This window comes from Glandiceps talaboti, chromosome 22 (assembly GCF_964340395.1).
Source record: "Glandiceps talaboti chromosome 22, keGlaTala1.1, whole genome shotgun sequence".
Taxonomy (NCBI): Eukaryota; Metazoa; Hemichordata; class Enteropneusta; family Spengelidae; genus Glandiceps; species Glandiceps talaboti.
In genome coordinates, this window is record NC_135570.1 from 8979292 (window position 1) to 9002255 (window position 22964).

A 22964-nucleotide genomic window follows, 5' to 3' on the forward strand; every position below is an offset into this window, starting at 1 on the left:
ACCTTCCATTACATTTAGCTATATGTCCAGTACATATGCCAACTACCAAAAGTAAATTTCAATTCAATTTCTGTCTGTCTGTGTCTGTCTGTGTGACAGCCCTCATGCCCCATTGTTTGCATGTCTGTTAGCTTGTTTGTTTGCTTTGTCTGCTTAGTCAGCAAGCAAGCTATCCATATCTCTAAAAACCTATCCATCTCCTCATATTGATAATATTATTGTCATATAAGTACTTGGAACTGAATGGCCGGTCAGCTTGCAAATGTCACAAAGGTCGTTGAATGCAGGGACCCTGGCTTCAAATGACCCCTCGCGGTCAGAGGTCAAACTGACAATGTAAATATTAGCGAGGTACGTCCATGATCTAACAAAAACTACCGCTTATTGAAATGCAAGGAGACATGTAGGCAGGTTGAAATAATAGTGTTGCTATTTGCACAGTCTCGGGTAATACAAGTATGTTACTGGTACTCCTCACGAAATGCAGGTCAACCGATATGTGTACATATCACGTGATTTGTCAGATCATTCAAAACCTTGCACCTACTACTACAGCAGACGGGAGTTCATACCACAAGCATGCCTAAATACCAACTTAGATATCTCAATGTCCGTGGACGTGCTGAAACAACACGGATGATTTTAGCGGCCGCTGGTGTTGAATATGATGATATCCGCTTCGAAGACGATGAGTGGCTGAAAGAAAAGGAGACAGGAAGTAGGTGCATGCAACGCATAAATTTGGTTGTGCCTGCTTATAATGTGATACATACAGACTAGTCATTGGCTCTCAAAGCTGGCGATGGATGGATAATTATATTTGAAAGTTGTCGACTAGTTTCTAGATTAATGGTGTGAAACATGTGCAACATTAGAGCTTAACAACTAATAGCCAATTACTATTTTAATAATTTACAGTATGAACAAATTGAAAATTAACTACATCGAGTATGGATGGTTCATTTTTTATCTTTAAAAAGGCTAACAGTACGTATGATATATCAAAAGGTGGGTGGTGTGTGTAGTAAAACCATTTGTTGTTTACATATTGGTATTGACATAACTGTTTATAACCGTAGGTGGATTGTCTATGATTAAATGTAAAGAACATGTTCACGTCTCTCCAACCATTAGACAGCTAAAAAGAATTATATCAGAGAGGTGAATAGGGGATGTACATAGCAACTATATAGGAAAGGATCACGAACAAACGGCTGGAATTTAGAAGAGGGGAGGTAAGTTCATTATAACTTCAGAACAGATCTAGAACTAGGTCTCGAATAAATATATACTCTCAATGCTTTCTTTCTTTGACGGTTCAGACAAAATACATGGTTGTATGATTCGTGGACTTTTTTGTTTTTTAGAATATCCTTTTCGACAACTGCCGATTCTTGAAGTTGATGGCGTTATTCTCGCACAATCCAGAGCAATAGCTAGATTCGTTGCCAGTGAACATGGCAAGTATTGTCTTCAAGAAAAGAGTTTGGTATATCTTGTGCCATAAGTATTTTCTTCACACAGGCTTATCTGTAGATTAGTTTCATCAAATGTTAAAATAAAAAGCAAATGTTCGTTTGGAATACATTTTGGAAAATAACACTATTCATACAAAAGGTCTCTACCTCCACTTTTGATAGAGAAACAGACATGTTTCAAACAAATCACTTGTCTTTCTTCTGTCAGTGTCTAAAAAGGATCTGACGGAATAATCAAAATTTGCTAGAGACGTTTGTTTCAACAGATATTAAATTAAATGATTTGGTCACTTATTGTGATCATTTCGCCAAGGAACTGTTCAAATTTAAAACACGGCTGTTTCCCAATCATAATTATGAGAGAGCTCGTGTTGAATCATGGTGCGTCCATGAAGATGTACATACTTAGTGAACTATGTAATAATACTTGACTACTAGTAAACAGGGGTTCGAAAAATCACTTTTCGTACCAAAAAAAGTTCTCAAAATGTCATTGTTTTTAATGCAATCAATGACACTTCGTCCCCTTAGCTTGCAGCAACACAATCAAGCCAGTATGTTTACAAAATGACAGTGATATCAGACATGTGATGTTTGTATTTGAAAACTTCAACAGGACTTGCAGGCAAAGACAACCTTGAAAATGCACAAATTGATATGATTACCGATGTGTTTGAAGACTTGCTGCAGGGTCTTATAAAGATATATTATGAGAAAGACGAAGAGAAGAAAGTAAGTACAGTTACATCTTATCTGGGCGCACTAAGATCCAATCCTTCATTCCTGATGATAATTCTCATTCAAGATGTCAGGACATAGTGAGATGTAACAGAGGCCGAAAATGAAACTTGATCACTAATATTATGATATATTTGTTATTAAAATGATTTAGATTCGGTAGCATTAATTTCAATCAGCATATGATCTCACCAAGGACTGCAATATTTTAAAGGCCAAGTCCGGAATAGCAACGAAAACAGTTGTCTGGCAGAGCTATAGAGAAAGTTGGTCCGTAACAAAAGAGCGACCCTGTGTATAACTAATGTGTGCATCCTATTCCACCCTCGTCTTTTCAGCTACACTGTCCATATCTAATATACATCTATTTTACTTTCAGAAAGTAATGGAATCGGAATATCACACTAACAAGGTACCTGTTCTCTTGGGAGGCCTGGAGAAGTTATTGAAAGACAACAACGGAGGAGATGGATACTTTGTTGGAGATGGTGTATGTATTAGTTATCATCTCTAATAATTCAGATAAGAATTTATGTTTATAATGTCACTAGAAGGGTAGTGAAAGTGGCAGTGCGCATGCGAGTATTATAAATGAGAATAAAGATTTATGATTTATAAGTGAAAAATAGAATTTTATAGTTAATTCTGAAGGTGAATCAGGATTGGTGTGATATGATCCCGTTTCCTTGACTCTGTGATAAGTTAATAAGTCTGAGTTGAGTTCTGTGCTCTTTGCAAACCACTAATGTGGGCATTTCTTGGTCCAAATAAAATGGCATAGTCTAGTTGTGAAGCGAGAGTAGAGTATTAAGTTTCTTGCTGACATCTTGAGACAGGTATTACCGAATGAGACCAATACGACAGACGTGTGTACAGATAAATGTTCCTGCAGGTTCGAATAATGTGTTGCTTAAAATCATGTGTGGTGTCGAACGTAAATCCGATGTTGCGAGCGGAGGTGGATGATTGAATTGTCACCCAACGTGTATACTGTTAATGGTAGAAGGAGAGCCGTCGAATCTTAAACTAATGTATTCAGTATTTTAGTTTTCCCTTCATTCAGCTGTAACTTGTTGAGAGTAATCCAATTGTTTATGCCGTATATGCTTTATATCTCACATATATATTGTGGGCTGACCACTTATAAAGAATGCAAGACATACATAGAAAAAATGGAAATTATTAAAATTTTGTAATTATACTTATTCTGAAATTCTCCACAGATTACCTGGGCAGACCTTGCTTTCCTGGCACAGATTGACTACAACTTAAAATGGAAAGCTACGGTATTGGATGATTATCCCAAATTGGAGGCTCTACGTCAACGTGTGATGGCACTACCGAAGATTGCTGCCTGGCTTGAGAAACGACCAAAGACAGAGTTTTGAATTTTGGTTACGCCACAACTATCATTCTAGTTGAATAATTTTATACATTTCATTTCATTATAAAGGAACCAACAAATAACGTTGACATTCTGGTGATTTCAATATTCAGTATTGACATTAATATCAACATTGTATTCGTCGCCATGCACATACATAACCATCTTTTATTATATGCATGTAGATTATATCCGTCTATGTATAAAACGTAATTAAAACAATGAGATTGTAAACACACACGTTTATATTTTATTCTGAATGCATGTTTGTAGTGAGTATATATTATGTCTCACACGAGGTTTAATTTCACTTATTATTGTTTACATAAGTGTATATAGAAAATGACGTCATTTGTAAATAAGCAACTAGACCTCGGTAATTGGGATATATCTTAACATGGCAAGCTTCAAATGTTATATAACAAGGGGGGTGTCATTTATGGTAGTTTCGAATTTAGCATTCTAATAATGCGAGTGGGAAGAGTGAATAAAACAAAATGGCCTTAACTTATAGAAGGCAGTACGAGTCAGTCTATATTGGCCTATTTCAATTGATATATTTTAGATTACATTATTGGTGTATATAAGAAGTATTGAGGGATGTGCACCGCGAATTTTATATAGCTTATAATAGGGGCGGGGGTCAGCTTATAACACAGTGGCTTATGAAAGGGGGTGGAACTGTGAATTACTATCTCCACTACATTTAGGTCAAATGACGTCAACATGTAACGTGATTCGTAGAACCACAGTGATTCAGTACCTTGTATCCACTACTACCACAGAAAGAGGTAATACCACAAGCATGCCTAAATACCAACTTAGATATCTCAATTTCCGTGGACGTGCTGAAACAACACGGTTGATTTTTGCAGCCGCTGGAGTTGAATATGATGATATCCGCTTCGAACTCGAGGATTGGCCGAAAGAAAAGGCGAGCGGAAGTAAGTACATGCAAGACATACATTTTGGTGTGCCTACTTGTATTGTGATGTATAGAGACTAGTAATTGGCACTCAAAACCAGATATAAATGCATCGCTGGAAATATTAGAAGACTCGGATAACTTGTTACACTATTGATTGATGAAATGAAATTTTGTTGACAATTCTACACTGTGAATGAAACTGTTTCAGCACATACATATGTACAGTATTATAGCTTGACAACTAATAGCCAATGTACGTTATGACAAGAATAATGCCATATTGAAAATAATCATTCAAAATCAGATGGTCTGGGCGTTCATTTTGCTAGGGGCATATTTATTGATTCAAAATGGGCAAAGAGTGTGATATAACATTAACCAGATTTAAACTGAATGCCTTTCGTAAAGGGCAATGTCTTCATATATTAGTTGCAACACACAATAATTGTTGGAATGACAAATCCTTGACTATTGCTATTATGATATACTCATTAATTAGTAAATAATTATGCCAAACTTTAAGAAATCTGACGTTTGTAATTAAGATATTGCCTAATTACCGAATATCATTAATAGTACACGTGCAATTTATGATCATCAACATGTGCACCAAAGTATATGTAATAATAACTTCAAAACAGAACAAGATCTCAAACAAAAATACACACTCAACGCTTTCATACTATTGTGGTCAAGACATCGTTGAAGTTGCATGGTTCTTGAACTTTATCGTTTTGTTTAGAATATCCATTTGGACAATCACCGATTCTCGAAGTTGATGGCATTGTTCTTGCCCAATCCAGAGCAATTGCTAGATTTGTTGCCAAGGAACACGGTAAGTGTAATTATGAAATAACTTAGGATACTCAGTAAGAAAGAGGAGCGAAAATAAATATCTTATCGTGCAAAACAGTGCTCATAATTTCATTATTTTAAATGCACCTAACAACACTTTCATACAATAATCAAGCTAGTCTATTTTTTAGCAAAATGGCAATGATATCAGCACATGTTTTGTATTTTGAAAACTTGAGCAGGACTTGCAGGTAAGGATAACATTGAAAATGCACAGATTGATATGATTACTGATGTGTTGGAAGATTTACTGAAGGGTATTGGAATGATATATCATGAGAAAGATGAAGATAAGAAAGTAAGTACAGTTTCATCTTCTTATCTAGGCGCACTAGGATCCAATCATTCATTCCTGGTGATAATTTTCATTCATGATGTCAGGACGTAGTGAGATGTAACAGAGGCAACAAATGAAACTTAATCACTTATATTGTGATAGATTTGTCATTAAAATGATTTAGATTCGGTATCATTTATTTCAATCAGTGGACTTTAATGTATGTAGTATCTAAATCCAATAGACGATAAAGGCCAAATTCAGATTATGATTTAAAATGTGGCTGTTAAAACCCATTGTCTGGCAAAGCTAAAGAAAGTGTTTGTCCCTAACAAAATGACTCTATGAACTCATCTTAATTCCACTGATAATATAATTTTAATGTGAGGACCTGGGATTCAAACTGGCTACTCTTAAAGTTGATAAAGGTTGGTCAGAGTTTTCAAGGTTTCAGTCAGATTGGTTCTAGAACTACTGTGTCCCAGCCCGTGTCTGCTGAAAGATGATTCTCCTTAACAATATAGGCATCATTTCATGATTAAACATTGAGTACCATGAATGTATATTGATTGTATGCATTCAGCTACCTTGTCCACATGTGACATATACACCTATTATATCTTCAGAAAGTATTGGAGTCAGAATATGACACGAACAAAGTGCCTGTTTTCTTTGGTGGCCTGGAGAAGTTATTGAAAGACAACAATGGAGGAGATGGATACTTTGTTGGAGATGATGTATGTATAATCTATATCATCTCTAATAACTAAGATAAGACTTTATGCTTATTATGTCACTAAGAAGGGTAGTGAAAGTTTACAGTGCGCATGCGAGAAATGAGAATAACCACTGGTCAGTGGAGCATACTCTAATCAGTCATAGATGATGGTAGTATTATCGTGATCAGTTCGTAAAGATATAACGATTAGGTTTGACAGTCAAAGAACCATGATCGTACATATAAAAGGATATGTTTATTACAAGTATGACGTTTTAACATTTCTAATTAGTTCCCAACGGGCCAAGTACGGAGTATGTCTGGTACATAAAGTGAGGCATACAATACAACACAATACAAAACACACATTGAAGAGAAAGGGAAATTATTAACACTTTTTGGTTGTGATAACTATTTCAAAATTCTCCACAGCTTGGACAGACCTTGCTTTCCTGGCACAGATGGACTACAATTTATCACGAAATGCAACTCTATTGGATGACTATCCCAAGTTGAATGCTTTACGTGAACGTGTGATGGCGCTACCGAAAATTGCTGCCTGGCTTGAGAAACGACCAAAGACAGACCTTTGAATTTTGGTTACGCTAGGACAATCAGAACAATTTTATACATTTAATTTCATTATAAAGAAACCAACAAATTGCATTCACATTCTGGTGATTTCAATATTCAACATTGACATTAATATCAACATAATTATTGTATTACATTCACGTTCTGCTGATTTCAATGTTCAACATTGTATTCGTCGCCATGCATATCTGTAACCATCTTTTATTATATACATGTATATTATTCCCGTCAATGTATCAAACGTAATTAAAACAATGAGATTGTAAACACACACGTTTATATTTTATTCTGAATGCATGTTTGTGATAGGTAAATTATAATGTGTCACACGAGGATTAATTTCACTTATTATTGTTTACTTAAGTGAAGATAGAAAATGACGTCATTTGTAAATAAATAACTGTGTTGTCTTCTCGGTAATTAGGATATATTATAACATGACAAGGTTCAAATATCACGGCAAGGTTCATATAACCTTAAGTTATAAACTTTAAGTTATCACTTTTAGAACCAGAGAAATATATTACTGATTTTACCAGACAAATACATTATTTCAGCTATGGCACGTATTAGTAGTTAACTGGCATGTGTAAAGGAAAGACAGTTGAATAGCAAGAAATGAGAGGATATGTAAATTTTGCTCCAGAAAAGAGGTAGATGATGAGTTTCATTTTATTTTGACATGCCAAATATATTTAACCCCATGCCACCTCCTAGAAAACAGAACCTATTACACTTTCATTAAACTTATGTAACAAGAAACAGATATGAAATCATTGGATGCTCCAAATTTATTTCTAAAAGTGGTAAGAAAAGACAGAATAACAGTAAACTCCCATTGTACAGTTTCATATTAGTTAAATTAATATTTGTTAAGTTACCTTTGAACATGTAAAGTTTATGAGGTATTCAATGTAACGAAATGCGAGTGGCCTAGTTTATGCAAATAAACATTGATTCATCGACTATACCATATTAACATGGGGATGTGCCATTAATTATATGGTAGCTTACAATTTAGCAGTCTGATAATGCGAGTGGGGATGATAATGAATCAAAATGGCCCTAACTTATAGAAGGCAGTAGGAGTCAGTCTATATTTGGCCTATTTCAATTGATATATTTTAGATTACATTATTGGTGTATATTAGGAGTATTGAGGGATGTGCACCGCGAATGTTATATAGCTTATAATGGGGGCGGAGGCCGGGGCGAAGGTCAGCTTATAACACAGTGGCTTATGAATGGGGATGGAACTGTAAATTACTTATCTCCACTACATCTAGGTCAAATCACGTGAACCTATCACGTGATTCGTCGGACCACAGTGATTCAGCACCTTGTATCCACTACTACCACAGAAAGAAGGTCATACCACAAGCATGCCTAAATACCAACTTAGATATTTCAATGCCCGAGGACGTGCTGAAACAACACGACTGATATTTGCAGCCGCTGGTGTGGAATACGATGATATCCGCTTCACAGGCGAGGAATGGCCGAAAGAAAAGGCGAGCGGAAGTAAGTACATGCAACACATAAATTGTGGCGTGTACGTGTGCCGGGCCTGCTTGTATTGTGATGTATAGAGGCTAGTCATTGGCTCTCAAAGCCAACATTTATTATCATCAACATGTGCACCAAAGTACATGTAAATAATCGATTTTAAAACAGAACAAGATCTCAAACAAAAATACACACTCAACGCTTCATACTATTGTGGTAAAGACATCGTTGCATGGTTCTTGAATTGTTTTTTTTTTTAGAATATCCATTTGGACAAACACCGATTCTCGAAGTTGATGGCGTTGTTCTTGCCCAATCCAGAGCAATGGCTAGATTTGTTGCCAAAGAACACGGTAAGTTATGAAATAACACTATTAGGCCACTTGACAGTAAGAAAGAGGAGCGAAAATATATATCTTTTCGTGCCAAACAGTGCTCGTAATTTTATTGTTTTTAAATGCACCTAACAACACCTCCATACTGTCCAGTCATACTCTTGCAGTAACATAGGTACAATAAACAAGTTAGTCTATGTTCTAGCAAATTGGCAATATAATTGCATTTTAAAAACTTGAACAGGACTAGCAGGCAAGGATAATGTTGAAAATGCACAGATTGATATGATTACTGATGTGATGGAAGATTTACTGATGGGTATTGGAATGATATATACGGAGAAAGACGAAGAGAAGAAAGTAAGTACAGTTTAATCTTCTTATCTGGGCGCACTAAGATGCAATCCTTCATTCCTGGTGATAATTCTCATTCAAGATGTCAGGACGTAGTGAAGTGTAACAGAGGCAGTAAATGAAAACATAGTCATTAATATTATGAAAGATTTGCTGTTAAAATTATTTAGATTCAGTACCTATCATTTCAATCAGTATTTGGCATCAAAAAGAACTTTAATGTATGTAGTATCTAAATCCAACAGACGGTAAAGGCCAAATTCAGATTAATTAGGATTTAACATGTGGCTGTTAAAACCGATTGTCTGGCAAAGCTAGTGAAAGAGTTTGTCCACAACAGAATGACCCTATGAACTCCTCTTAATTCCACTGATAACATAATTTCAATGTGAGGACGTTGGATTCAAACTGGCTACTTCTTACAATAGACAAACAGTTTATCAGAGTTTTCAAGTTTTAGTCAGAACTTTGCGAATGAAAGAGGGTGAAAATGCTACCGAACCAAAAATTGGTTCTAGAACTATGGTGTCCCGTGTCTGCTGAAAATATATGCATCATGTCATGATTATACATTGAGTGCCATGAATGTCTATCGATGGTGTGCATTCTATTCCACCTCCGTATTTTCAGTTCCCTTGTCCATATGTGATATATACGCCTATTTCATCTTCAGAAAGTAATGGAGTCGGAATACTACACCAACAAGGTACCTGTTCTCTTGGGAGGCCTGGTGAAGCTATTGAAAGACAACAATGGAGGAGATGGATACTTTGTTGGAGATGATGTATGTATAATCTGTATCATCTCGAATAATTCAGATAAGACTTTATTTTTATTATGTCACTAGGAAGGGTAGTGAAAGTTTACAGTGCGCATGCGAACAATGACAATAACCACTGGTCAGTTGAGCATCCTCCCTAATCAGTCATAGATGATGGTAGTATTATCGTGATCAGTTCGTAAAGATATAACGATTAAGTTTAACAGTCAAAGAACCATGATCGTACCTATAAAACGATATGTTACAAATATGATATTAACTTTTCTAATTAGTTCACAACGGGCCAAGTACGGAGTATGTCTGGTACATAAAGTGAGGCGTACAAAACAATACAAGACAAACATGGAAGAAGGAGAAATTATTAACACTTTTCGTTGTGATAACTATTTCAAAATTCTCCACAGCTTACCTGGGCAGACCTTGCTTTCCTGGCACAGATGGACATCAACTTATCACAAAAGGCAAACATATTGGATGACTATCCCACGTTGAAGGCTCTACGTGAACGTATCATGGCACTACCGAAAATCGCTGCTTGGCTTGAGAAACGGCCAAAGACAGACCTTTGAATTTTGGTTATGCTAGAACAATCAGTTGAACAATTTTATACAGTCATTTAATTTCATCATAAAGGAACCAACAAATTACGTTGGCATTCTGGAGATTTCAATGTTCAACATTGACATTAATAGCAACTTAATTATTGTATTACATTCACGTTCTGGTGATTTCAATGTTCAACATTGACATTAATATCAACATAATTATTGTATTCGTCGCCATGCATATCTGTAACCATCTTTTATTATATACAATGTATATTATTCCCGTCAATGTATCAAACGTAATTAGAACAATGAGATTGTAAACACACACGTTTATATTTTATTCTGAATGTATGTTTGTGATAGGTAAATTCTAATGTGTCACACGAGGATTAATTTCACTTATTATTGTTTACTCAAGTGTAGATAGAAAATGACATCATTTGTAAATAAATTACTGTGTTGCCCTCTCGGTAATTAGGATATATTATAACATGGCAAGGTTCAAATACTAGTATCATGGCAAGGTTCATATAGCCTTCTAGAAAACAGAACCTATTACACTTTCTTTAAACTTATGCAACAAGAAACAGATATGAAATCATTGGACGCTCCAAATTTATTCTTAAAAGTGGTAAGAAAAGACAGAATAACAGTATGATTTAAACTCATTTTGTTTTGTATAGTTCTGTAAGTGTTTTGTACAGTTTCATATTAGTTAAATTATTTTTTGTTAAGTTACCTTTGAACCTGTACAATTTATGAGGTATTGAATGTAACGAAAGGCGAGTGGCCTAGTTTATGCAAATAAACATTGATTCATTGAAAATATCATATGGGATGTGCCATTAAGTATATGGTAGCTTACAATTTAGCAGTCTGGTAATGCGAGTGGGGATAATGAATCAAAAATGGCCCTAACTTATGGAAGGCAGTACGAGTAAGTCTATATTGGCCTATTTCAATTGATATATGTTAGATTACATTATTGGTGTATATTAGGAGTATTGAGGGATGTGCACCGCGAATGTTATATAGCTTATAATGGGGGCGGGGGTCAGCTTCTGACACAGTGGCTTATGAAAGGGGGTGGAACTGTGAATTATTATCGCCACTACATTTAGGTCAAATGACGTCAACATATCACGTGATTCGTCGGACCACAGTGATTCAAAACCTTGTATCCACTACTACCACAGAAAGAAGGTCATACCACAAGCATGCCTAAATACCAACTTAGATATTTCAGTGGCCGAGGACGTGCTGAAACAACACGGCTGATATTTGCAGCCGCTGGTGTGGAATACGATGATATCCGCTTCGCAGGCGAGGAATGGCAAAAAGAAAAGGCGAGCGGAAGTAAGTACATGCAACACATAAATAGAGGTGTGTACGTGTGCGGGGCCTGTTTGTATTGTGATATATAGAGGCTAGTCATTGGCTCTCAAAGCCAGCCAGATATAAATGGATCCCTGGATTTGAAGGCTGTAAATTAGTTTCAAGGCTTGTAGTATGTAAACGACATCATACTCGCAGGGGGGTAAAGTGGGAATCTTATAAAAGACCCAATCCATTAGCCCTTTAAAGCCTGACTCCCTATATTTATGGCGTTATTACATACAGTTACAGAAACCAAGTCATTAAAGGGTTAATGACGTTTGGCAAACAATTGAATTGGGACAACATCTAACTTGAATTACTGAAAATGAGCTTAATAATATACATATGTGCAATATTACAGCTTGACAACTTATAGCCAATGTAAGATTTTTAAAAATGTACGTTATGAATAGAATAATGCCATTTTGAAAACAATCATTCGAAATCAGTCTGTGCGTTTATTTTGCTAGGGGCATCTTTATCGATTCAAAAGGTCAAAAGGGGCAGAGATAGCATTAACCAGATCTAAACTGAATGCCTTTCGTAAAGGGCAATGTCTTCATATATTAGTTACAACACACAATAATTGTTGGAATGACAAATCCTTGACTATTGCTATTATGATATACTCATTAATCGGCAAATAGTTAAATAGTTATGCCAAACTTTAAGAAATCTGACGTTTGTTCTTACGATATTGCCTAATTAATGAATATCATTAAAAGGACATGTGCAATTTATGATCATCAACATGTGCACCAAAGTAAATGTAAATAATCGACTTCAAGACAGAATAAGATCTCGAATACAAATACACACTAAACGCTTTCATACTATTGTGGTCAATACATTGCTGACGTTGTATGCTTCTTGAACTGTTGTGTTGTTTTAGAATATCCATTTGGACAAGCACCGATTCTCGAAGTTGATGGCGTTGTTCTTGCGGAATCCAGAGCAATGGCTAGATTTGTTGCCAAAGAAAACGGTAAGTGAATTATGAAAAAACATTAGGCCACTCAGTAAGAAAGGGGAGCGAAAGTATATCTTTTTGTGCAAAACAGTACTCATAATTTCATTTTTTCAAATGCACCTAACAGCTCTTCCTTTATACTCTTGCAGTAACATAGGTACAATAATCAAGCTAGTCTATTTTTTTACAAAAGGGCAATGATATCGGCACATGTTTTGTATTTTGAAAACTTGAACAGGACTTGCAGGTAAGGATAACCTTGAAAATGCACAGATTGATATGATTACCGATGTGATGGAAGATTTACTGAAGGGTATGGGAATGATACATATGGAGAAAGACGAAGAGAAGAAGGTAGGTACAGTTTCATCTTCTTATCTGGGTGCACTGAGATCCAATGCATCTTTCCTATTTCCTATATTATGAAAGATTTGTTATTAGATTTAACATGTGGCTGTTAAAACCGATTGTCTGGCACAGTAAGAAAGAGTTTGTCCACAACAGAATGACCCTATGAACTCCTCTTAATTCCACTGATCAGATAATTTTAAAGTGAGGACATTATTCAAACTGGCTACTTCTTACAATAGACAAACAGTTGATCGAAGTTTTCAGAGGGTGCAAATGCTACCGAACCAAAGATTGGTTCTAGAACTAAGGTGTCCCATGCCTGCTGATAAGATTATTCTCCTTACAAATATATGCATCATGTCATGATTATACATTGAGTACCATGAATGTGTATCGATGGTGTGCATTCTATTCCACCTCCGTCTTTTCAGTTCCCTTGTCCATATGTGATATATACGCCTATTTCATCTTCAGAAAGTAATAGAGTCGGAATACTACACCAACAAAGCGCCTGTTTTGTTGCGAGGCCTGGAGAAGTTATTAAAAGACAACAATGGGGGAGATGGATACTTTGTTGGAGATGATGTATGTATAATCTAAAGCATTTTGAACAATGTGCATCAGAATTGTGTGTCTATTATGTCACTAGGAAGGGTAGTGAAAGTTTACAGTGCGCATGCGAGAAATGAGAATAGCCACTGGTCAGTGGAGCATCCTCTCTAATCAGTCATATATGATGGTAGTATTATCGTGATCAGTTCGTAAAGATATAACGATTAAGTTTGACAGTCAAAGAACCATGATCGTACCTATAAAATGATATGTTACGAATATGACGATTTAACTTTTCTAATTAGTTCCAAACGGGCCAAGCAAGGAGTATGTCTGGTACATAAAGTAAGGTGTACAACACAAAACAAAACACAAATGGAAGAAAGGAGAAACAATTAAAACTTTTTCTTGTGTTAACTATTTCAAAATTCTCCACAGCTTACCTGGGCAGACCTTGCTTTCCTGGCACAGATGGACATGAACTTATCACGAAAGGCAAACATATTGGATGACTATCCCAAGTTGAAGGCTTTACGTGAACGTGTGATGGCACTACCGAAAATCGCTGCCTGGCTTGAGAAACGGCCAAAGTCAGACTTTTGAATTTTGATTATGCTAGAAAAATCGAACTTAATGAATATTACACATTTAAGTACACTAAAAGGGAACAGTAGTGACAATAGTATAAACATCGTAACGGTGACATGTATACACATATATGTAAAAAGTTTTTATAATTACAATTAAAATCGACGAGTCTCACACACGCGACTTTAAATTGCATTCTAAAAGCATGTTTGTAAAAATAAAAATAAAGTTCTAATGTGTTACACCAGGATTAATCACACATGCTGTTCTTCATTTAATTGTAGCTTAGAAGAAAATTATGTCATTCCGTAATGGTGCCAACACCATATTTTTTTTTTGTGTGTGTGTGTGTGTGTGTGTATAAAGAGATTTGAAGCATGATGTAGGAATCGCACCAACCAATCGCACTCAGAGTTCAGCCAGGTAGGCTAAACGTCAAGTAGTAGATTCCATGCATTCACTCATATATCATTGTGTTTCTCTTTTCCATCCATGGCAGATGAATAGCCAACTCATTAACCTTTTAAACATTTTCATTCCACGACCAAATTGATTCACTTGTAAACAAGTCGCCATCCTTGGAATGGATATCTTTAAAGATATTAGGTCATACAATAATAGGCTATGCCATGATATGATAACTTAGGATTTCGCATTTTGATAATGCGGGTTGGAACAACAAATCAAACTGGCTTGCTTGCCCTTATGGAAGGCAGTACAGTGTCATACATACATACATACATACATACATACATACATACATACATACATACATACATACATACACGCATACATACATACATACACGCATACATACACACCCACCCCACCCCCCACACACAGGGACAGACAGACAGACACATACACACAAACAAACAAACAAACAAACAAACAAACAAACACACACACACACACACACACACACACACAAACAGACAGACAGACAGACAGACAGACAGACAGACAGACAGACAGACAGACAGACAGACAAACAAACAAACACAAATGAAATTGTCACGAGCCCTAGCAATGGATACGTCTTTATGGAATACAAAACTTTAAATTTAGATACATAAATTTAGATACGTAAGACAAGAAGACAGGATTAAACACCATAGCTCACTGAAATACTGCCAAGCCGTTGTACAATTAGATTAGACAACACAATCCAAAACACAATATTTCAAAAACTGGCCTAAGATGACCCTACCTGCCAATTTCAAAAACAGGCTGACACCTCCATAATACACCTACCCCTCCCTAGGCCGAAGAAACTGACCTGTCCATAAGTCTCAAATTTACATACATATACACTATTCGTACTCTCGGTGCATTTAGGTCAAACTGAATGTCTGCCATATACATCGTCTGACCTATTATTCACTACCCTGACCTGCAACCCCAACCCTCTTTCCAATCTACCGAGTTTTTAAACCACAGCAATGACTAGATATCGACTTACGTATTTTAACGTCCGTGGAGTTGCCGAACAAGCACGGCTGATCTTAGCTGCTGCTGCTGGCGTGGATTATGATGATGTCCGCTTCGAAATTGAAGGCGAGCAGTGGAAGACAGAAAAGGCGACCGGTAGTAAGTGCATGAAATGTATAAATTCTGGCATTACTGCTTGCATGAAATGTATAAATTCTGACATTACTGCTTCAAGTGCGGGTAGTAGTTAGTACTCGTAGAAGTAGAATGTGAACCTTGTATTGACGCGCGATCTTGTTTACGATAAGTAGTGTTAAACTGGTGGGGAAAATGCTTGAATTCATTTTGGCAAATAAACATGAATGTACAGTATACTGTATAAGTTAGGTTAATAACCATAAATGTCAGTAGCTAAATAGTTTGACAGTAAAAGACGAATATATTCCCATTTGTTACATCTCTGTATTTTAATATTACTATGTTGAGGGAAGGAGTCGCCCTGAATTAGGAACTTCGAACAGCAGTCACTGTGGCAGATTTTTAAGTTCATTTGACTGATAAGGCTGGCTGAATTGTAAAACACAACACATGGATCTAGGCCAACTAGTGAACTGTAACAGGGTTAAGGAGCCGTCATTATTGATGGCGTTCCCTCAGATTCGTTTGTTAGAGCTCTCCGGTCATTTTCTTCAACATCAAGGCATTTGACAGATAGATAGATATCGTAGTTATGATGCCTTGGTTGATCAAGATGGATCACGACAAAACAATGGCTTTAGAATTCTTGAACTTCTATTTATAGATAGAATACCCATTTAGAGAAATGCCGATTCTCGAATTCGACGGTGTTCTCCTTGCCCAGTCAAGAGCGATAGCTAGATACCTTGCCAAGGAACATGGTAAGTATTTTAAGGTCTTTTTATACATAGCCATGCAGTGTATATTATGTAACAAGGCATCTCAGACACAGGGTAAGTAGAGAGAGAGAGAGAGAGAGAGAGAGAGAGAGAGAGAGAGAGAGAGAGAGAGAGAGAGAGAGAGAGAGAGAGAGAGAGAGAGAGAGAGAGAGAGAGAGAGAGAGAGAGAGAGAGAGAGAGAGTTGATTGCATAGTAAAGATTTTGTCAACAGTTTTTATACTTATGATAAATAAATTGTATCATCGGCTCGTTTATAAGTTATGACACCTGTTTTGAGTTTAGTCAGATGCAAGTCGTGATTGAATTTGCTTTAGTAAATAGAACAGATACGTACAAGGCCGAAAAAAAAGTATGGACTCAGCTTGTGCCCCTTTAAAATACACAAGTCTCAATGGTTGTCTGTCATGCCTCAACAACAGCACAGATACCATGGTAGTCTTTCACAAAGCGTATACGTACATGTATCTACCAATGTTTGTCTGTCTGTCTGTCTGTCTGTCTGTCTGTCGGATGAAAAGAAGACTAAGTGTTATACATTTTAAACAAAATGTTCAATCGAGGCTAGAATATGCAAGCTTTCTGACACTTTTTTTTAATGGCTATAATATGAAACATGATGTTTGTATTCAATATTTTTATCAGGACTTGCAGGCAAGGATAACCTTGAGAATGCAAAAATTGATATGATTACTGATGCATGTCAGGACTTGTTCCAGGGCTATATAAAGTTCTATTTTTATGAGAAAGACGAAGAAAAGAAAGTAAGTGCCATTTCGTAAAAGTATTTTTACCATGTCTTTGTAACTGTGTGCAATGCACCTTCTAAACCCCGTTTTTTTTCCGCCTTACCCTGTTCATATTTACAACATCCTGTTATTTATATGTTTCACCGGTAGAAAGTTCTGGAATTGGAATATAACACAAACAAATTACCAGCTATCCTTAGAGGCCTAGAGAAGATATTGAAAGACAACAACGGGGGAAATGGATACTTTGTTGGAGATGGCGTATGTATAATCTATATCAACTCTAATATTAGACTCCTAAATGCCTATTCCCTACAGTGTAAAATGTCTCTCATGAATATTCATTGTTCAACCATGAACTTAGCATTTCAGCTGACTCCCATGATGCAGTGGCCCATAGCAGAGACACCCTATAAAGGCACAAGATCAACTTGATGTTTCTGAAATCGCACGTAGTTCTAGGTGGAGTAAACTCATGAACTTTATACTCTCCACAACCCGTATAATTTATGAAAATGGATTTATTTCGTGGTCCACTTCAATAGCCCCCATTGCAACATTGTTTTCTTGCAAGGTACAGCTCAGGTCATTTAGACTACCATGAGGAAAACTTGCTTTTACCGTATTCAATGGAGTCTGTTGTGCACATATGTGTACTGTTTGATGGAACAGACAATCTATAAAGAATACATGACTCATCTGGAGGAAAAGGTAATTCTCACATCTGTGTAATTACAATTTTTTTCAAAACTTTCTACAGCTTACATGGGCAGACCTTACTTTCCTGGCACAGATGGACTACAATTTATCACAAGATGCAACTCTATTGGATGACTATCCCAAATTGAAGAGTTTACGTGAACGCGTGATGGCACTGCCGAAAATTGCAGACTGGCTTGAGAAACGACCGAAGACAGAAATATGAAAAATATGAAATATGTCATCAAAAACAAAACAAAACAGTAAGAATAGTTTGATCCAAGGTGACGAATTGTACACATTTTCATTCCTTATGATGACAAAGCCATTAGAACATTTCAAATTTCAGTAATCACTGTGGTGTTTCATGATAGCATTGTATTTGTCATATGTCTAATCTCCTTAATGTTTCATTCAATGATTTAATCAGAAATAAAATGATAAGGTCGTCACATACACAAATTGGTGTACTGTCACTGAGATATCGTGTATACAATCAACATTGTATTGTACATACCAAAGAAAAGTTCGCCTCAGTAACAGGTCCTGTTAAGACCCTGTAACATTCCTATGGTACCGTGTAGGTTTGTGTCAGACGGCACAGTGATGTGTGACAGAGCTGTAGCCACAGATCCATCAACAGAGATGTAGCTACATTATTACTGTATTCATTGCTGTGGGTACATTGTTGTATGTGTATCCAGGCATGTCATATGTCTGTTGTTCATGTGACAGTATATGCGTGCACATGACTGTGTACATGGATGTACACACAGGTGTGTGCACAGGTTTGATTTTATCATGATGTTGTGGGTTTTTACATGCACTAAAACACTATTAACCCTTTGTGACATACACTCAGAAATTACACACCGGGTCCTGTATAAATACCTGTACCAACAGCCCTGTTACATGTCTTGAAAACAGTCCTGAGGTCTCACCAAATGTACAGACCCTTTAACAGAACTTGCATGTACACACATCGCTGGATACATCAATGGATGTACACTTGTTTCAGGCATGTGATCACAGCAATACATACAGTCAGAAAGTATACACGCATGTGCCAACAGGCCTGTTACGTGTCTGTGAATACAGCTATGAAATCTTAGGAAATTTGCATACCCTGTGACAACACTTGTTTCACGCCATGTTATAGGATTTTCACATGACCTGTTATAGGCATGCCCTGTAGCTGCCCAAGTATGCTCTATCTTTCTGCAGATCACACTTTCTATAGCTCTGCCAAAGAAGTAGTTTTCTCACCTAAATGTCGATCCTCGGCGAAACTGGGCCTTTAAGGTTTGAAGTGGAAATGTCTGAGACAGATTAATCATATATGGGAAACCTGCGATATTCTTGACAGGTATAAATGCTTTGTGGCGGGAACTCATCGTCGTAAACCACACGCCTCTTTACGGTACCGTCTCAAACCGTGCTTGCCACCGTCAGCAGAAACATGTGGTCTGGCTCGTGAGAATGCGGGATAGATGTGAGGGTATATTTCATTCCCTCTCACTAAGATAACAACACATCTACTTATATTATGATGACGTGTGTTTACCCGGAAAAAACAAGATTTCGTAAAATATAACAGTTACTGTGTATTCGTGCAATTTTATGAACAGTAATGTGCATCGAACGATCACGTGTTATTTGCATAAAGGTATGCAATAATGTTTTCGGCGTTTGCACATTATATGTGCAATAGTTTAAATCTTTCCTAACTGAATCAATACATTGTTTGATGCGCAACCATGACAAAGCATAATGAATCTAAAGTACCCCCTCATACACACCCAGGGCTCAATCACAAGATGACGGATGCGGCGTGACGTGTATCATTGATGTGATAAGAAATAGCACAGTCTAACCTTGTCACAAACCAAACCAACACCAAAAATTTCGGTTACTGGTTCTGACAACAATGCCGAAATATAGACTGACATATTTCAACATTCGGGCTCGTGGCGAAGTTAGCCGACTATTGTTTGCTGCTGCTGGTGTGGACTATGAAGATGTTCGGATAGCGACAGAGAATTGGCCAAGTGAAAAGACATCAGGGAGTAAGTGGCAGTGACCTAATTTATATTTACACTGTGTGTGTAAATTTTCGATCTTTTTTCAGTTTTTAATTATCATTTTTTATTGTTTAGATCTGTTTACGTAAGTATCCTAGTTATAGTAAATATTCGACGATATAGTAGCTACAGTATAATATCTAGAACTATTTCTTGGGCCAGTGTACGGGTATTTTTAATTTTCTTATCTGAATGCAGAAAATACATTCATTTGTTTGCACATTTGCCAAACCGTTGACACAAGTCAACCTGGTCCAGACAATATCAATCTAAACCACCGAACGTGGTCTATAGTCAAAACAAGATATATACATTTTGATTCAAAATTCTCGCCTGCATTCATCATTTAATTCTGATTTTTAATTTCACGTAAAAAATGGCCAGTCACGGGATGAGATCAAAGGTCCCATTAGTACGACAGTTCATCTTCAGTCGGTCAGGGTTTAATGTTTGGACATGTGTTTGCATTACTTATTTATTCATTCATTGACCTTAATTATTATGGACTGAATGAAACAAACTTATACTGTGCTCGAACAAACCAAACTAATGTACAGATTACATTGGATACAGTGTTGTATTTTTTTTCAAAATAGATTGCATTTGCACGTGAAGGAACTAAGCTCTCGTTTGTCGTGAATGAAGTAGCGAACAATCATTCACAAAATTAAATGTTTTAATTTGAAATACATTGCCTGTGCAATTGTAGGACCTTGTATGTTCTAATTGTGTGTGTGTGTGTGTGTGTGTGTGTATGTGTGTGTGTGTGTGTGGATTTGGGAGGGGTTGCTTTGTCGAGCCCTGTCTGCATTTACGCGTATGTATAGAGAAAACAAACACCGTGCAATGATTCACCTTCCATATCAAAACCGTTTCAAATGAACGTGTCTCACTACTACTAGTAGTTAAATTTCTTTCTCTGTTTTATTTCTTATCGAACAGAATTCCCTTTTGGTCAGATGCCAATATTGGAAGTGGATGGAATAACAATTGCACAGTCTTATGCGATAGCACGGTTTCTGGCTAATGAATTTGGTAAGGTAGCTCAGTATATGTCTACATCATAGCACTATGGCTATGTGTACACATGTCACGTAGAATGTATATTCCACATGTATGCTGTTAGTCACTGTATCTGAGTACTATCAACGATATAGTATGATAACATGTACAAATAGAAGTTTGATAAAAGATGACTTATCGGTGGAGTGTAAAGCTTTCCTGACATGACCTCAATTGCTGATTGTCTGACAACCCTAGCGTGTTTGAGATCGGATGATATGAAACTGACGGTATGTTAACAGCGCCACCTGAAGCCAGGATTTAAAAGTGAGGCCTGCGATTGTCATACATACCTTTATTGTCGGTAGTCCTTTGAAATTAAAATAAAACCAATTAAACTGCAGTACACTGAACTATGAAATAGGCAAAAAAATAATGTCATGTATGTTAAGATTAAATTTCTCTTCTTGCACCTGAAGGGTTTGCTGGAGAATCGAACTTGGATAAAGCCAAAGTTGACATGATAGCGGATGCCATCGAAGATTTGGGAAACGCAATGGGAAAAATGTATTTTGAGAAAGATGAAGCCAAAAAGGTAACACATTTGTTATGAACGGTTATTTCAATTCGGAGAAAATATGGTATTTACTTTTCATTTTTCTTGTTAATAAGTTCACTTTATCATGTTTTCTACTTGAAAATTGAAACAACATAGACCAATTTTGTGTTTGTAAATAATTAATTACAAAAAAAATTAAATTTGTAAAAAGTGGGTTATTTTACGTGCCGTAAGTGATTAATATGATAATATTTATAAGATATTAACAAAATTGGTACACATGCTTACTTATTGTCATTTCATTTTTGAACTTTAGGCCGAGCTTTATAAAGATTTAGTAACAAAGAAAATACCGTCAAATCTAGCTGCACTTGAGAAGATTCTCACTGAAAATCGAGGTGGTTCTGGCTACCTGGTAGGGAATAAGGTAAGTTGTCATACTTTCACTGTCCAGTCTCATGAATAATCACAAAGACGAGATGAAGTAGTGCCACCGTGGTATTATGCGGTGATGACAAAACACATTTTCATGCGAAGACGGAGTATGAAAGGTACAACATTTATAAAAGACATTCACGGTTTAGTTCAAAAGTTTAAAAATAAAATTGAAACGCTCATAATTATAATATACATTAATTATAATAAATTGACAATTGTTATTAGTTGCTGCATTCGCAATGCAGATCATATCTAGTCTTCCTATTAAATAATATTTTCATCTAAGTTGTACTAAATTTAAGTGCATTTTGTCATAAATGTATAACATTATTTTGCACATTTAACATTATGGTTTTGAAAGGGGTTAGAATTATTCAGCATACTAGTTCGATTTGCAAGTGTGTGATTTCCGTAAAATATAATATTTATTGTATTCGTTCTTCTATTTCAGTTGACATGGGCCGATTTAGCTTTCTTAGCACACACAGATTACTACTTTGGAGAACCGCTAAAACAGGCCGGCCTCATGAACCCTCACTCTAAGCTGATCGCTCTGAGAGAACGACTCTTGGTTGAGCCCAAGCTCCGAAGATGGCTGAACACTCGCCCTAGGACGGATATCTAAATAATGTGTAAAATCGTATGAAAACCATCAACGATATATGTTGAAGTACCGCTGTACTGTCGATGACGACATGTAGCTTATTTCACGTTTTAGTAATCAAATTACATTAAAGTATAATTTATATATGTGAT

At 36.4% G+C, this 22964-nt stretch overlaps 6 protein-coding genes across 7 annotated transcripts; all 6 read left to right on the top strand.

Moving 5' to 3' along the window:
- The first annotated feature begins 548 nt into the window (after positions 1 to 548).
- Positions 549 to 3746, top strand: LOC144452125 (hematopoietic prostaglandin D synthase-like). 2 transcript variants are annotated; one of them, XM_078143148.1, is made up of 5 exons: positions 549 to 718; positions 1368 to 1460; positions 2095 to 2210; positions 2596 to 2706; positions 3440 to 3746. In XM_078143148.1, exons 1-5 carry the CDS (start codon positions 580 to 582, stop codon positions 3602 to 3604), a joined length of 624 nt encoding a protein of 207 aa, XP_077999274.1. In that variant the 5' UTR covers positions 549 to 579; the 3' UTR covers positions 3605 to 3746. The 2 variants fall into 2 exon arrangements, with proteins under 2 accessions (XP_077999274.1, XP_077999275.1); XM_078143149.1 differs by lacking the exon at positions 1368 to 1460.
- A 659-nt stretch (positions 3747 to 4405) lies between these two features.
- LOC144452503 (hematopoietic prostaglandin D synthase-like) lies at positions 4406 to 6971 on the top strand. Its single transcript, XM_078143603.1, has 5 exons — positions 4406 to 4544; positions 5271 to 5363; positions 5566 to 5681; positions 6287 to 6401; positions 6811 to 6971. Exons 1-5 carry the CDS (start codon positions 4406 to 4408, stop codon positions 6969 to 6971), a joined length of 624 nt encoding a protein of 207 aa, XP_077999729.1.
- A 1330-nt stretch (positions 6972 to 8301) lies between these two features.
- On the top strand, positions 8302 to 11167 carry LOC144452124 (hematopoietic prostaglandin D synthase-like). The gene is made up of 5 exons (XM_078143147.1): positions 8302 to 8493; positions 8739 to 8831; positions 9058 to 9173; positions 9841 to 9951; positions 10353 to 11167. The coding sequence occupies exons 1-5, from the start codon at positions 8355 to 8357 to the stop codon at positions 10515 to 10517; spliced, it is 624 nt and encodes a 207-aa protein (XP_077999273.1). The 5' UTR covers positions 8302 to 8354; the 3' UTR covers positions 10518 to 11167.
- Positions 11168 to 11657: 490 nt separating this feature from the next.
- Positions 11658 to 14497, top strand: LOC144452123 (hematopoietic prostaglandin D synthase-like). Its single transcript, XM_078143145.1, has 5 exons — positions 11658 to 11852; positions 12766 to 12858; positions 13082 to 13197; positions 13669 to 13779; positions 14185 to 14497. The coding sequence occupies exons 1-5, from the start codon at positions 11714 to 11716 to the stop codon at positions 14347 to 14349; spliced, it is 624 nt and encodes a 207-aa protein (XP_077999271.1). The 5' UTR covers positions 11658 to 11713; the 3' UTR covers positions 14350 to 14497.
- Positions 14498 to 15376: 879 nt separating this feature from the next.
- Positions 15377 to 18354, top strand: LOC144452119 (hematopoietic prostaglandin D synthase-like). Its single transcript, XM_078143142.1, has 5 exons — positions 15377 to 15924; positions 16572 to 16664; positions 17326 to 17444; positions 17580 to 17690; positions 18190 to 18354. Exons 1-5 carry the CDS (start codon positions 15777 to 15779, stop codon positions 18352 to 18354), a joined length of 636 nt encoding a protein of 211 aa, XP_077999268.1. The 5' UTR covers positions 15377 to 15776.
- An 8-nt stretch (positions 18355 to 18362) lies between these two features.
- LOC144452121 (hematopoietic prostaglandin D synthase-like) lies at positions 18363 to 22833 on the top strand. Its single transcript, XM_078143143.1, has 6 exons — positions 18363 to 18391; positions 19932 to 20194; positions 21152 to 21244; positions 21691 to 21806; positions 22087 to 22197; positions 22660 to 22833. The coding sequence occupies exons 2-6, from the start codon at positions 20056 to 20058 to the stop codon at positions 22831 to 22833; spliced, it is 633 nt and encodes a 210-aa protein (XP_077999269.1). The 5' UTR covers positions 18363 to 18391; positions 19932 to 20055.
- The last annotated feature ends 131 nt before the right edge of the window (positions 22834 to 22964 follow it).